Source organism: Vombatus ursinus, unplaced genomic scaffold (assembly GCF_900497805.2).
Source record: "Vombatus ursinus unplaced genomic scaffold, bare-nosed wombat genome assembly UNPS02014870.1, whole genome shotgun sequence".
In the NCBI taxonomy this organism is placed as follows: Eukaryota; Metazoa; Chordata; class Mammalia; order Diprotodontia; family Vombatidae; genus Vombatus; species Vombatus ursinus.
Window position 1 is genome coordinate 8,076,435 of NW_020954648.1, and position 16,561 is coordinate 8,092,995.

The 16,561-nt window shown below is 40.4% G+C and overlaps 1 protein-coding gene across 2 annotated transcripts in view; it reads right to left on the reverse strand.

Moving 5' to 3' along the window:
* CREB3L2 (cAMP responsive element binding protein 3 like 2) overlaps window positions 1–16,561 on the reverse strand; it is a 164,596-nt gene that overhangs the window by 6,011 nt on the left and 142,024 nt on the right. For both annotated transcript variants that reach the window (XM_027842331.1, XM_027842330.1), the window contains exons 9-10: window positions 1,756–1,855; window positions 1,309–1,435 (exon numbers count right to left, since the gene is read on the reverse strand). In XM_027842331.1, coding sequence (XP_027698132.1) covers window positions 1,309–1,435; window positions 1,756–1,855 — 227 coding nt within the window. The remainder of the gene's footprint in view (window positions 1–1,308; window positions 1,436–1,755; window positions 1,856–16,561) is intronic.

Sequence of the window (16,561 nt, forward strand, 5' to 3'; positions counted from 1 at the left end):
CACCCTTGCTTGGAATGCTTTTGATCACTTTTAGAACTTAGCAGCACTTTCTCTGAAGTCAAAATCCCCTCCATGACGATAAACACATTTTTCTTATCCCAGATTTTCTAACCCTACACCTGCAATTATGAACATTTTGGTTTTCTCTTTCTATTTTTTTAATGGCTATTAAGATGGCCAATATAGCTCGGTTGGAATATCACATTTTACCAGCAGGTTTCACCACTTAATACTGGGCATTCCTTGATGTAAAAATATTATAATTTTATTTTGAAATAAAAAAAATATCTTCCTATTTCTGTTTTCTTTGCCTTATGTATTTTTTTTTAAATGCATTGCATCAAGTGATAAATCTTGGTCCTCTGATGTATTCTTAAATTCTGGTCATTCTAGTGTTCACTATATAGTCAGACCAGGAAATTTCTAAAGTCCCAGGTTTTACATTGTACAAAATAAATTTGTTTGCTTTTGTTTTTGTTTTTGCTTTTTCACTTCACTAAATTTGAAATGTTGCATATATTCAGTTTCTAATTGGAGGAACACCTGGGGGGTATTGGAAGAGGTAAATGGAGCCCCAAAGCTAGGGAGGAACAAGGAAAGTTTGGAAAAATCTATTCCTTCCGTTGGGACTCTCTTCCTTTCAATGTAAAGTGTCTTAAGGTCTGTCATATGAAAATAGAAATTGGAAGGGCAGAAATGAACACTCTTTCTGAAGGATTGGGTTAGGTATTTTACTTGGTCCTTGATTAGATACCCAAAATAGATATTAATAATTTTCCCACTCAGTAGAAGACCTCATTCTTCAATAGTCCTGTTAGTTCTACCACCTTGCATCTTTGGTCCTCATATAGGATATCCCCTATCTAATGATGCTTCTTCATTTTACCTATATTCCTGTGTCACTGTTCTTTCTCCATTCCTACCACAAATAACTTCTCTACCTGATACCTAGTACCTAGCATCTTTATAGTCTCAGAATCCTATCATGAGTCATAAGAGCACCCCAGGTGTCCTGGGACTCAAATTTTAAGAATCTCTTCCTCAGGGGAAAAAAAAAAGACCTATTAGCTTCAGGACCCTTCCAGGTGGAGATTCCCCCTCCAAATGTCAAGAAGGGCAAAGTTCCCCAGAGGGCCAGAAAATCCATATCAAAGCTCAGGAAAGAGAGTTAAGGATTTGTCAAAGGATACCCTCTCAGAAGAAAAGGAAAAATGGAAAAATAGAAAAGGAAAGAAGGAAAAAAGTAAAGAAAAAGAGAGAAGAGGAGGAAAGATAATTGATAGGCAGTGGTAGAATACATTCCCTTACCAACAGAGGCTGTGTATGACTCTGGAGTAGAATGTTGGCTTGGAAGCACCATCTTGGTAGCAGAGGGATAGGGCCCGTAGCTCTGAGAGAAGCTGCCAAACACAACAGCAAAACATAGCACCACAACCTGGATGAGAAAGAAAACAGAGGGAGTTTATAATTATAGGCAGAAACTGCACAGAGCAAATTTTCTGCATGGAGGAGGAAATAACAGAAGCTCCTCTCCTTATAGCTAGAGCTTCATACTAACAAGACTCAAGGTCAAAGATCAAGCAATTAAACACACAGAAACAGTGACAACCTCGAGTATGGCTTTCCCACTTCTCTATTTCTCTATGCCCTTAGCATTGAGACAATGCACTTGGAGGAAATAAAGATGGTGAAAATTAGATGAGGAGAGATTCTATGACTTTATTTTTTTTAAAGCCTCTACCACTTGGGACTCACCATGAGACAAGTGCCTGTCTGAGTGCTGGCTGCTTTGCAGGAACGGGAAACCTTGCCCACAACCATAGACTGGAGCCTCTGTAGCTGCTGCAGGAGAGTTCTGCAGGGGTGACATGTGAAAAAAACAACCGTGAAAGAAATCTCAGAGATAAGCAGGCTCCCTCCCTGCTGTGCTTCAGGAAACAATTGTTCCCTATGGTTTTGTGCCTGGTTTTCAACAAAAAGTACATAGTGATTCTGGCAAAGAAAAAACCAAAACAACCTTCTTTCCTAAAAAGCAAGATATATAAGAGCTAATGCCTTCCAGAACAGCTGTCACCATTATTGATCATTAGTTCAACAAATACATATTGAGTACTGGGTATATGAATGAAGACCTAGCCCCTGCCAGGCAAGAGCTTATAATTTTAGAGGGGAGATAAGTGAAGCATGCAAATAACTACAATACAAGGCAATTGTGTGTCATAATAATGGTCTAGCAAAACCTCAGCTACCCAGACAGTTTTCTGTAATAGCTTTCCTTTTTGAAACAAAAGAGATGCCCCTAGGCACACGGAAACATACAAATAACCAAGACAACCCAGGGAGATACCTGTTGGGACTGGTTTCCATGAAGAAAGACAGACTACACCAACTGAGGGGCAATATCTATTAAAAAAAAAAAAGCCAGCCTTTTCATAGCAAAAGGAAAAAAAGAGAAGATATTGATCAATAGCGGCCGTGAATATTGGTAGCAAGCAATAGACGCTCTGACTGCATAGAAGAACCATCAAAGATGAGCAAGGACTGCTTCTTACATCTAAAAATTTTTCATGTCTCTGGGAGTATATTGGGACACAGCACCTCAGTATTGTACCTGCACCTTGGAGGGCATAAGGTAACTCTACAGTAACTGATTCTATCATCTTTTGGTACCTTTAGAGAAAGGTCATTTTAGAGCCAAAGGCTTACCAGAGGATAATGAAACTATTCCATTGCTAGACAATTATAAAGCCTGCCCCAAGGGAGCTCAGTGAACAACTGGGAATATATTCGCCATCTTCCTGCTTCCCTGATCAATGTTATCTTACTAAATCAGCCTATGGACCAGGATGTTGTTCTGAATAAAAGAAGCTACTAAAAAGAAAAGGCTTTGTGCAAAAGTTAATCCATCACACAGGCTCCATACAGGGCTTTCAATCTAACATTAAAGACGCAATTTTAAATGTTGCCAGTTACTGGAATTGTGTTAAAAGTCAAACATTAAAAGGAGGGGCTGTATGAACTGTGGCCTTGATGTCCTGTCTTCAAGCTGCCTATCTCCACCATCTTTTGAGGACAAAAAAATAAGCTTTGGGGTAGCATAGTGCTACGGTAGGTATTTAAGAAATATTCACTGAACTGAATTAAGGTCCCTCCCATAAAGCATTCTAGCATGTATTTTTAATGTGGTGAAGGGAACTGTTCCTTCATACCTGAAAAGCACATGAGAGAGAAGTAGATACACACTGACAAAGGTATGACTAGCAGTCCATCACATTAGTGATGCAGAAATCAAAGACACTTTTTTGGATGATGATGATACATGTGAAGATGTTATGCATTTTCTGAAGGGAAGGAAAATCACTAGGGAGAAAGCTTCTCCAGCCTGACTCAGTAATGAATTTTGATGAAAGGCAGGCATGTTGCAGTGATCTAGAGATCATTCACTCTTTTCTTTCTGAGAAAGGGTCAAAAGAACAAAACATAACAAGTATCAGGGCTTTTCAAGAAATCAAGCACCAAGGTCATTTCTGAGGTCAGCATTCATCATTATTTATTTGTTGGCAGCACTTTTCAAAACATAAAGATAACTGTACCCTGAACCCAGAAGACTCGTGCTCTTATCTTCTGGAAGCTTTCTAATTTAGTTCTGCTGAGATAAATACATTCACAAAGGAAGTTCCCATTTCAGGTAAAAGGGAGAATCACAGAATCTTCAATTTACGGCTGGAAGAGACCTCAGAGGCTATCTATCTTAGCCCCCTCATTTTACAGATGAGGAACCTAGACCCCAGAGAAGGCTAAGTGACTTGTCCAAGGTCATAGAGACAGTAGGTGGGGCAGGACTAGAATTTTCAAGGAGCCGCCCTGATTCCAAATGCAGCACTCTCTCCTCTGTCCATACTTAGGAGTAACTTGTCTTAGAATATGCTGTTTATCCCTGTCTGTCAGAAATGGTGCCATTGAACAAACTGAGCAGTGGAAATAAAATTCTAATGATGCTGCCTATCAACAAGGTTGAGTTGAAACTTGCAGGAATACATATAATTGATCAAAAATGTATTAATTATTTTTACAACATGCCCTGGAAACATGAGGTAGCATGGAGTAGTAGATGAAGAGGACCTGGGTTTAAGCCTCACCTCTAACAATACTCTCTTTGTGACCCTGGACTTAACCTCTCACTGTTCCAGGCAACCGTTTAAAGACTTCGAGTCATCGAGGAGCTGCCGATCTACAGAGATGAGAAATTCCTACACTGAAATCATAGGGCTGGACCAAAGACCCTCAAAGTATTAACGGGTTTTAGATGTTCCTATAATAGAACTTCTTAACTTGCACCTCACAAACTTGTTTTTAAAATATTCATAACTGTATTTCAATATAATTGGTTTCCTTTATAATGCTATTTATCTAAAAATCTTCTGAGAAGGGTTCCATAAAACTTCACCAGATGACCAAAAGAGTTCATGACTCTAAAAAAGATTAAGAATCTCTGCCCCGCAGTGTTTCAGAGTCAGGAAATGCATATATCGAAATGAAAACAAACAAACAACATTTGACTTTGGCCATGATCTGGAACAGGACTCAACAACATTGGCATAGGCTCAGCTCTCTCACCTGAGGAATGAGGGGATTGAACTAGACCAGGGGTGGGGAAGCCGTGGCACCAAAGTCACAAATTCCCCACCCCTGGACTAGATGATGTTTCTGGTTCCTGCCAATTCTAACATTCCATAGTCTATGATATTAATCAACCCTAAATAATGCAAATGCTAGCCATTAATTTCCTTAAATCCAATTACATAACCAAAATATTGACAATAATACAATAACCTCAACATTAAATAATACAGCTATAAAGAGAACTGACATTAACAATAACGTAACAGGAGTTTCATATGCTTGGTAACCTTATTAATCCATCCTCAGTAGGAAACGCACTTTAAGTTGTTCTAGAAGCGCAGATGACTCACCGTTGTCCCGCCCCACCTTGTGACTAAGGACGTACGTTATTGAGGTACCTATATGTAGCTAAGTGTATGAGCCAGGTTAAACAGTCCATATGGGAACCAGAAACTTCAGTATTAGCATGGTACACTCAACCAGCTTGAGTCTACTAGCCCAAGAACAACCACCTAAACACTAGCTAATAATATCACAGTGATGAGAACCCAAATCCTCCGCTAAAATCCTTGTCTGATTTCATACAATAGAACTGATCTTAGGTACTACAAGGCTAGAGGCATCATGGCAAAGTGGAATGAGATTTTAGGAGACAAGAAGATTTGAACTCAAGTCCTGCCTTTGACACAAAATAGCCATGACTGACAAACTATGTTTGACCAAAGACAAATCATGTAATCTTTCAGTGCTTTAACAGTGTTTTCACAGGTCAAACTGAGACCCGTTAAAGACCTTAGCTTAAAAAGGCCAAGATCCCCCACTGCATCCACGGCCATCTCCAGTCATCCTGATCTACATCTTGCCACTGGACCCAGATGGCTCTGGAGAAGAAAGTGAAGCTGGTGACTTTGCATAGCCCCTCCCTCATTCAAATCCAATTCATTTGCATGTTATGGCATCACCTCCCTGATGGCACGGTCCTCTTCAAGAATGAAGGACAAATAAAAAACAACAATAAATTCTCTAAGACTACATTGTTCAGTTGTTTTTCAGTCATGTTCAACTCTTCATGACCCCATTTAGGGTTTTCTTGGCAAAGAGACTGGAGTGGTTTGCCATTTCCTTCTCAAGCTCATTCTAGAGATGAGGAAACTGAGGCTAACAGGGTTAAGTGAGTTGCCCAGGGTCACATAGCTAGTAAGTGTCTGAGACCAGATTTGAACTATGAAAGATGAGTCTTCCTGACTCTAGAGGCCTGGCACTCTATCCACTGTACCATCTAACTGCCCCACAAGACTCTAAGTGATAGGCAAATTGTTAATCTGCAACGGTAAAGGGAGTTCCCATCTAGAGAGCTGCCTACACTGAGGAAGCCACAGGCCCAGACAAAAATACATCAAAACAAAACAAAAACAAAAACATAATCCAGGCGGCAGGTAGGTGGCGCAGTAGATAGAACACTGGCCTTGGAGTCAGGAGGACCTGAGTTCAAATCCAGCCTCAGACACATAACACTCACTAGTTGTGTGACCCTGGGCAAGTCACTTCACCCCATTGCCTAGCAAAAAAAACAAAAAAACAAAAAAAAAACAGAAAACAAAACAAAACAAAAAAACATAATCCAGTATGGCATTAGAGGAAAAGCTCCGCCAAGGCCTACCTAGAAAGGTTTTTAGTAGGAGTCTGGTGATAAATTTGAGTCTCCCCTATAAGGGTTTTCTTAGCTAAATTCAAAGAAGCTTGTCACCAGAAGACTGTCCAGCAAGTGATGACTTTTTTTTTTTTTACCCTAGCAAGTCATGAAGCCATTTACTAAGTCATGTAATCTACATTGGTGAAAGAAATACCCAAACTGATGAAATCACAGTATCTTCTGAAGTATTGAACTATTATGACTAAATACCACTATCCAATTTACTTATACTCATGTTAATAATTAACACCATGTGAGAACTAATTTTTCAGGCAACCTCAAAGGATGTTCAAGATATAGGGTGGTAAAAAAAAATACTCATGCTTCAATATTTCCATGTACCCCAAACCAAATCAACAATGGTATTTCCTCCAGTACTGCAAAAGTTGCAACCCATGCATACCTTCCCCTCCAGTTGTAACTGTGATCCAGATCTCCCCCAAAATTCATTACAAAAGATCTATCCAACTGGTTGGAGATCTCCCTTTAGGTCTTTAGAAACTGAACTCAAGGCTGCCCAACTCTTACTTTTGCTAAATGATTAGCCCACCTCCTCTTCCAATTATACATTTCAGGGAGCCTATCTAGGACCAAATCCTCATGCATCAGGCTCTGTCTTAATGGAGCAATCAGCTCTGTTACTTGTAGAGAGTAGTGATTAATAAATGTTTGCTGAATTGAATTGAATGTCTGGCCATTAAAAAAACTTCCCATCCATTAAGGGAGAACTGCTGACCACATACCTCAAGTAGGTGTGTGATGATATGATTGTTTTGGTGATGTAGCTAGGGCAGATTGATACTCTGAAGCTAAGTGATCCATGAGGTCAGCCTGCCTGGAAGCCATCAGATAAAATGAACAAATTATTTTTAAGAGTAAAGGGATTAAAAGCCAATTCTATGGCAAATCCAACGGTGTATTTAAAGCTCAATATATACTTATTCTTCTTTATTACAGGATTGTTAATAATCAGCAATCATTACTAATTGAGGTTTAATGAATTCATGGACTTCCAGGAGCATGGTTTTATTTCAGCATAATCAACACCCTCTGAACAATCTCAGCACACATTTTTTCAAACAGATTTTCCACAATTAATTAAGGAGGTATGTCCGGCACTCTGTGGAAAAAAATGGATGTTGTCCCACGGTGAGGTATAAAAAATAAATAAATAAGTAGCTTTTCTTCTTTGGGTCCTTACAAAAGAGCAGTCATCGCCAGCTGCCATTCTGGCTCAAAATAACGTACTATCCAATATCTTGGGAGATGGTTCAAAAGAGATTTAGTAAAACATTCAAAATTAGACTAAATTGTGAGATTTAATCCTATAATAAGAGACACAGTACAGAACTTGATATGTTTTTCCTATCTCTAGTTTGAGAAATCACTAAGAACATTGGGCCATGGTTACTTCTTCTACTATATCAGCAGTCTTTATTTATCAAAGACAATAAATATGATTATTTATTTAAACCAATGCACCAAGAGATACTGAGTCTGGGAAAGGGAAATTTGGGTGGACTAAAGAAAAAGAAAAAGAAGGAAACATGAAGAGAAGGAGAAGGAGAACTTAGAATTGAGCTGAAGAATAGGAAAAAGAAAAAACTTAGTGAAGTAAGAGAAAGGAAATTGGGTGTAGCTACCAATTAACTCCAAGAAAGTTTGGCACAAAAGCTACTAGCAAGAAGAACAAAGAATCGAGAATCTTGATTCCAGAAGATACAGAAAGCTGGAAGAATTTTTGCAGTGACTCCCAACAGTATATGTAATGTTTGCTTCTTTTCCATAGCCAAGTAATCATTATCTAGGCCCAGGGGGCAGTCTAGACTCCATCTTAGAAGAGAAAACAAAGGGACTCAGAGAATACATCTCTACTTTCCAGGGAATTGGGGATAATAGAGTGTTCCTTTAAAAGAAAAAAAAAATCACAGAAGAAAGGTTTCAATGCGAACACAAAGAAGAATAAGGATCTGAAAAGAGAATGTCAGGATGTGAGACAGTGGAAGAAAGTGACAAAGGGGAGAAAGGGAAGAAAAAGGACTGCTGAACAGTAGGAGCTGACCAACAGATAGAGGCTCCTCCAGAAGAGGATGGAGCTGGACCATCTGAGGAGGCAGCTGCTTGTCCTTAAAACAGTAGATCCATAGGTGCTTTCATGTAAAGGATCATCCAGAAAAGGTCAAAAGAGAAAGGGATGGGCAAGAAGGGTTGGTGCTTGTAGAGGAGAATGGGGCAGCTAATTTTTTGACTTGATATTAATTAATAGAGAATTGCTAATTTAATGAAGCAACTAGAAATGTTTACCCCGCAGAACAGAAGACTTGGGGGAGGGTGCAGGGGTATGAGGGGCAATCACAAGAGCTCACTTCAAATGCTTGAAATGTTTTCATATGAAAGAGGAATTAGATTTGTTCCATTTGGCCCTAGAGGACAGAACTAAGTATAGAAGTATCAAAGAGGCAGGTTTTAGCTTGATTTAAGGAAAAACTCCCTAACAATCAGAGCTAAATAAAAGCGGAGTATGGCACCTTAAGAGGTGATGGGTTCTTCCCCACTAGAGGTCTTCAGATAAAAAAAAATGGATGACTATTTGTCAGGTATATCATACAGGGAGTTCTTATTACAGAATAGGTTAGACTAGATGGGCTATGAGGTCCTTGTCAATTCTGAGATTCTCTGATTCTATGAAAACCAAACCCTCAAGTCACTATGGGGAAACTCTACCAGTAGCCTTCTAATTACAAATTAGAAGTTCTAATAATTCAATATTATTAAAGATCTGTGATCTCGAGAATTAGGAAAAGCACAGTGGTATGGTGGAAAATCGACCTCATAGCCAGGAAGACCTGAGTTCAAGCCTCTCACCTCTGACTCATACTGACTCTGAGCAAATCACTTGGTCTCAGTGCTCTAGACAACTCTCAAAAACCATCAGCACTACCAAAAGGTGCACTGGTAGATAGAATTTCCCCAACAAGGAGTTCCCTATACTAATCACAGATCCAGTCTCTATCACTATCAGAGCTCTCTAAGACTCCATTAAACACGGCATTTTACAAAGAATGCTCACTCTAACTAAACTCTCTCAACTGTCAGTATTCACTCCATTTGAGCAAAAGCATTTGATAAATGATGACTTGTTAAGGTCTCCCCAAAGCTACATATGTAGTCTGTCACCCCCTGCCCCCAAGCAGAAATCTCCTCTGCAATAGCCCCAACAAGTAGTCGTCTAGCTTCCATTTCCCTAATCTAGCAATGGGGAACTCTCAATCTCCCTAGCTCATCTGATTTTTGGACAGCTCTAATTGTTAGAAAGTTTTCTTAAGTGAAGAGTAGACTTCTAATGTTTGAAATGTTATCATGTGAAGGAGGAATTAGATTTGTTCCATTTGACCCCAGAGGGGCCAAAGTCTAATGTTTAACAGACTACTACCAATATGTCCTAAATTTTTTCCCTTAATTCTCTGGTGACAAATGGAGCAAGTCTAATCTCTATTCCACAGAACAGTTCTTCAAATATGGAAAGCTAGCTATTGTGCCCAGAACCCAATTCTTCTCCAGGTTAAAGATTCCTGGGTCTCTCCCTTTTCTTCTTACATGGCGTGTTTTTTTAGTCCCTTTGCTACCATAGTCCCTTTGCCTCCTCCGATCTGCCTCTAGCTTGTCAATATCTTTCAACAAAAAAGAATACAGACAACACATTTACTTGTCTTGTTTAGAATTAATTACTCATGGGACAATGGTCTTCAAGTAGAAAGCACAGACATAATCTTTCCTTTGTAGATATAAATATCACCCCTATAGCCCCTCCACAGCTGGAGATCTGTTTATTTTGCAATTAACAAAGGGTAAAGAGACATGAAAACGCTGACATTTCTGCTTAGAGTTACAGAATTTCTTGCTTTCCCACCAGATTATACTCTGTGATGCCTATCTCCTCTCTGGGGAATTCATTCTAGTACTTAACAACCCTCCAAGTCAAACACATTCTCACCCAAAGGTCCACAATTTACTGTCCACTCTCTAAGCAAGATATAAAGCTAGGGAGCTGAGAGAGGAGAAAGCTGGGGGACAAGATATGAGGTTAGAACGGTATAACCAAAGATAGCCATCAATATTTATCAATGTGTACAGAACCCCTAGGGCTGTGGGAGTCAGAGAAAACAGAAGAAATATACAATCTGATAGAGGATACTAGACCTTATACAGAATGAGCAGCATAAAAATACATATAAAGCACATGCAAACTGACCAGCAGTATGGTGCTACAAAAATAGGAAATTAAAGGAAGGTAAAGAAAATGGCTTGATTATTGCCTAGAGGATAGAAAGAAGAAGGAACAAAGGGTAGGGGGAGGAATTAAATTACTGACATTTACAGAGTGCTTTAAGATTTACAAAAGGCTTCATATAACATCATCCTTTTGAACCTTACAACAACCCTGTAAGATACTTAAAAAGTATTATTATTCCCATATGTAAAATGGGAAAACTGAGGCTCAGAGGTTATGTGACTTGCCCATAATCATAGTTTAGTAAGTATCTAAGGCATAGAAGCACAAAATTTGAGAACTGAAAGTAAACTTGGAGACTATCTAGTCCAACCCACATAAAAAGGAGTACTCACAAGAGGTCCTCCAACCCTTTCCTTGAAGACTTCCAAGGAGAAATCCACCACCTCTCTCAGCATTCCACTTGTAGGCAGTTCACTTTGTAAGAAAGTTTTTCTTTGACATCAAGCCTAAACTTGCCTCTTTACAACTAACTCCCACCTATTGCTCCTGGTTCGGCCCTCTGAGGCCAAACAAAATTTCTCCTTCACTCATTAGCCTGCCAAATACCTGAAGACAGCTATCATGTTCCCTCTGAATCTTTTCTCCAGGATAAACATGGCCTGCACTTTCAATTGTTCCTCATATGTCATAAATTCAAAGCCCTTCACCATTCTGGTTTTGCTCTGTGGGCACTCTCCGGCTTAGCAACGTCCTTCCTAAGCCATGATGCCCAGGATTGAGTATAGTACTCCAAATGAAGTCTGACAGAAGGAGGGTATAGAGGGATTATCGCCTCTCTTTTCCTGGAAACTCTGCCCCTCCTGGTACTGCCCAAGATTGCATTAATTTTTTCAGTTGTCACATCATATTGCCGCCGATTCATTTTGGGCTTGCAGTTCACTAAAACCCTTGACTGTTTTCAGAACAAATGCTATCTATTCATTCCTCCTCCATCAAGACTTTTTGGTACCCAAGTCCACAACTTTACATTTATCCTTATTGAATTTCATAGATTCAGTCTGATACTCTACCCTATCAAGATTCTTTAGAATACTGACTTCATTATCCAGTATATTACCAGTGTATATTACCAGATTTGTGCCATCTGTAAGTTTGATGAGCATACCATTTATGCCTTTACCCAAGTCATCAATAAAAATGTTAAATAGACCTCCTGTCATGACAACTTTAAACCATCAACAATTAACTGTGGTCATCCAAACGGTTCTGCATCAGACTGATTTTATTATCATTTAATCCAGAGGTGTCAAACACTAGGATCAAGCCAAATTAAAAAGTAACTGGGAAATATTTAGCAAAATAAATAAAAATACAATTGAACATAGATAATGTTAATATGTGGTTTTCTAAGTTAATATGTAGCCTTCAGGAATCCTTATGTATGGTTTTGTGTCCTTTCCCCTCCATTTGAGTTTGAGACAACTAGTCTAATCCATATTTCTCCATCTTCTCCACAAGAATAATATGAGATATTTTACCGAAGGCCTCACTAAAATCTAGGTAAACTCCATCCATAGCATTCCCTTCATCTACTAGTTTAATAATCCTAAGAAATTCAAAAAGAAATGAGGTTAGGCCTGCATCACCCATTCTTGATGAAGGCAAACTGGCTTCCCATCCTTTTAAGAATTTTCCCGTAAATTCAAGTCAAGCTCACCAATGTATGATTGGCAGACTCAGTTCTCTTCCTGTTTTTGGAAAATCAGGTCAATGTTTGCCTTCCCTCAGTCTTGCGGTATCTCTCACTTTCCATGATCTTTCAAACATTTACTAACAACACCTCTACCAACACATCTGCCAGTTCTTTCAGGACCCGAGGACTTGATTCATCTGGTTGAGGTGACTTGAATTCCTTAAGTGAAGGTAGGTGTGCTTTCTAACTCTCTCCATTCCTATCTTGGGTATCAACTCCTATTAGTTACTTTGTGTTGTGTCATTTCCAGTGTAAAGACCATTCTTCTTTGCAGAGAAAACAGAAGCAAAATGAGGAGGTCTTTGTGACTTTGAGTAGAGCCCTTGGTCTACTACATCACATTGGAAAGGACAAGAGGAGTCCACCTAGAATTTCAGAAACTCCAAAGAGAGAAGGGACCTTTGGCATCATTTAGTTTGACCCAGTCATTTTTACAGATGAAGAAACCAATGTCTAGGGAAGGTAAGCACTTCACCCAAGATCTCACAATCAAGTTCATGGGGCGGCAGGGACTAGAATCCAGGTCTCCCACTGACTCTCAGCCCCATGATTGTTCTCGCAGATCAACACGGACTTGCTAAAAAGAGGCACTGAAATTATATTTTGAGTAGAGAGAATGGTGTGGGCAAAGGAATAAGGGAAAAACTGAGCAAACAATGTTTGTTTCTGACAACAAATCAAGAAGGCCCTAGAAAAACTTCAAAGCAGACTATACAATGGGGGATACATTGGGAAGAATGGTAATGTAGAAGGAATAGATGAATCAGTTTTCAAGTAATTAGAGAATGGGACAGATCTAGAGGGGAATTTAGAGATCAAGTACAATCCCCTCATTTTAGAAATGAGGAAACTGAGGCCTAGATCACTAAAGTGACTTGCCTGAGCCTACAACCATGAAACAGTCAGGCTTTGAACCCAGGGCTTCTGATGCCAAATCTGATGCCCTTCCCACTACATCATCACAGAGTTCAGAGAGGCAGGATGATTTGGTGAGAAAAGGCCTCTACTGGTAATCAGGAAAATGAAGATCTAGTCCTAGCTCAGCTACTAATTAAGCTGTGGAACTTTGGGCAAGTCATTGTACCTCTCAGGCTTGGCTTCCCCAACTTTTAAAATAAGCTGGTGAGACTGGACTCCCTAGGTAATCGCCCTTCCAGGGTTTACATTTTGAGCTGACGACTCAGATCTGGAGGGAGCTGACTGTTCAGAGCCTGGCCACACAGTGAAATGGGAGCAAATCAAGATATATAGGTGAGAGCCAATGAAGATAATAGAAGTGAGAAGTAAAAAAAAGTAGAAGAAATTGGCCAGCTGGCGTGCATAAAAAAGGAAGGGAGGAGGCAGAGGGGGAGGAATAGAAAGAAAGGAAGAAAATGAGAATAGACAAAGGAACCTCTCATGGGAAGAAGATTGTTTTAAAAAGAGAAGGGAGGGCAGGGGGACCTCGAGGATGGAGAAGACAACTCTCTGAACCAAGAGTTTACAGGATTGGATGACTCAAGGCAGGACAGGGGTAGAAACCAAGCTCAAACTCTGCCGACAGAGCAGTGCACAGTCTTCAAGAAGGGGAGGGGGGCCTGGGGAACCACCTCACTCCATCTTACACATTTCCTGATGACATTCAATTAGTGGATCACCTCAGCAGAAGAGGCGTGAATGTGATTTCACACTGTCTCTGCAGAGGGAAGCTCCTCTGGGGCCTGGAACAGAGGGGTTAGAAAGCTCTCTCTTCTCCCCTTCCCTCCTCCTCCTCTTCGCTCATCTTTTTCCAGTTTCCTGGCACTGTCCACATGCCTTGAGCTTAGCTGAGAAGTTTGCTCTGACCTGGGCATGAACCAACATGCTCTGTGGCTGCTGGACCCAACACAAGCTTAGGATTCTCAACATGGATTTTCAACGTGAGGGTGAGATACCTGGCAGGTTTCATTGCTCACTGGACCCTGAAAGCCCTGGTCTCACTTTTGACCTATCCCCTATCCCCAAACCCATTATGTAGAACAATGCCCCACAGACCTCACCCACCTCTTATTTCCCTGCCTCTCCTCCCCCACTCCCCCACCCCACCTCCTTACTATCTCTCTTCCTCTCCCCTTCTCTCTTATGAACACACTAGATGGGATGAGAGGAAGGGACCAAGCATGTATTAAGCACCTACTCTTTGCCAGGCACTGTGGTAAACACTTTATGAATACTATTTCATTTGATTCTCAATGACCTCAGAAGGTGGGTGCTATTATTGTCCCCATTTCACAGTTGAGGAACCTGAGGTCTAGGGAGGATAAATGGCTTGTCCAGGTTCACAAAAGCATCAGAGGCAGGATTTGAATCTGCATTTCCCCCCCATTAGGAGTTGAAAATGAAGTGAGTTACCAATGAAATCACAGGTTGGACAGCACCTCAACCCTCCTTTAAAAAAAAAAAAACTCTTTGAGATGGGTGACACACTGACCCCTGCTTAGCCACTAACATGTTTGAGGCACTGTTTATCAGGACAGATAAGTTTTCATGTGGGAAGGGATTGAGAAAAGTCTGGTGCTTGGGGAAATAGCTGAGGAAGGAAGCCTGGAGTGGGAGACCACAGTGGGATATGTTATTTGGGAACCAGGCATTTGAGGTAGAAGGCACTCAGAGTAAGGGGAGAAACATCAACAAAGGAGTCAGAGAAGCTCCAGGGGGAAAAAAAGTTCTTATTTCTCACTTTTGCCCAAAGCTCACCCTGATTTCATATACTTAAGAGAATCCTCTGGTGCTGAGAGAAGGACACATACAATCATTTTAGGAATACAGATGAAAAAACAAGACCCAGAGATGCTTGGGTTATGCAAGATTATGTGAGTCAGTAACAAAGTCAGATGGAAAATCTAGATGGACTTCCTGTCTAAAACTCTAGTTACAACCCCCAGATCACAATTCCTAAGAAAAGTAATACTTGCCCATTAATTGTGCTTCTATCGTTATAGGATATGTTAACTAGTAGGATCGTGTATTTAGAGCTGGAAGATCGTGTATTTAGACCTTAGGGCTCGTCTAGTCCAACCACCCTCACTTCACAAATGAAGAGACCGAGGATCAGAGGTTAAGTGACTCGCCCAGCCAGAGTCACACAGATAGTTAAGGGGCAGAACCAGCATTCAAACTCAGGTTCTTCAATTCCAGATCTAGTCCTCTTACCACTGCGTCATTCTGCTTTGGAAGACAAGGTAAGAAGACTGCTCCCTAATAAAGCCTGGCTCTGGATATTACATGAGTTAAGTTGGCTTCCCCCACACAGTAATAACATGGAGTAATAGCCTAAGAAGATGGAATCACTGCCTGCGATAGGGATGTTGCTCTCCTTCTGTCCTTTGGGTCAGTTCTACTGCACCATTGTAATTGTCTGGGTGAATGTAGAGAAGTTGAAAGGGTCTTGGGTCAGAGGAACACAGATTTAGACCAGGAAGGGGATTTAGAGGCCATCAGGTCAAAAATGGAGCCTCAGAGAGGTAGGGTCACACAGTTAGTTAATGGCTGAAGCAGGATTTGAATTCAAATCTTCTTGACCCTAAACCCAGAACTCTTATCTACTGCACCAACTGAACTGCCTCCTTGACTTTAAGTCAGAAGATTTTGGTGTAAATGCTTGCTTCCCACTTTGACTAATTCAGGAAATTTATTGAAGAGCCTCAGTGACCTCATCCACAAAATGGAGAGAATGATTTTTGTACTTTCTATCTTACAAAGCTACTATGAGAAAAGTTCTATGTAAACTTCAAAGGGCTACATAAATATGAGTTATTATTAGAGAGGCGGCATAGCGCAGTGGTTAGAGAGTAGGCCTCACATCCAGGAATACCCAGGTTCAAGTCTCATCTCTGACACATTGGCTCTGTGGCCATGGTGGGTCAATTAACCTCAAAGTGCTCTAGGCAGTTCTTTAAGACTACATTGTAGCAAAGGCTCTCTATCAGTGTTGGTGGAAGGAGTTTCATCCCTGGGAATTCCCTTATAAGCTCCTTGAGAGTAAGGACCATCTTTTGCTTTTCTTTGTATCCCCAGTGCTTAGCATAGTGCTAGGTGGGTGTACCACTGGTGCTTAAAAATACTTACTGACTGATCGACTGTACCAGCGAAATCTCAGGTTCAATCCCTATCACTATTCCTATTATTAATTATGACTATTACCCATGCAATGCCAGGCAAGTCTCAACCTCTCTGTTTCCTCACTTGTAATAGAAGGGGGTTATGTAAAGAAATTGTGCTATGTCGTCTTTATAGGTGT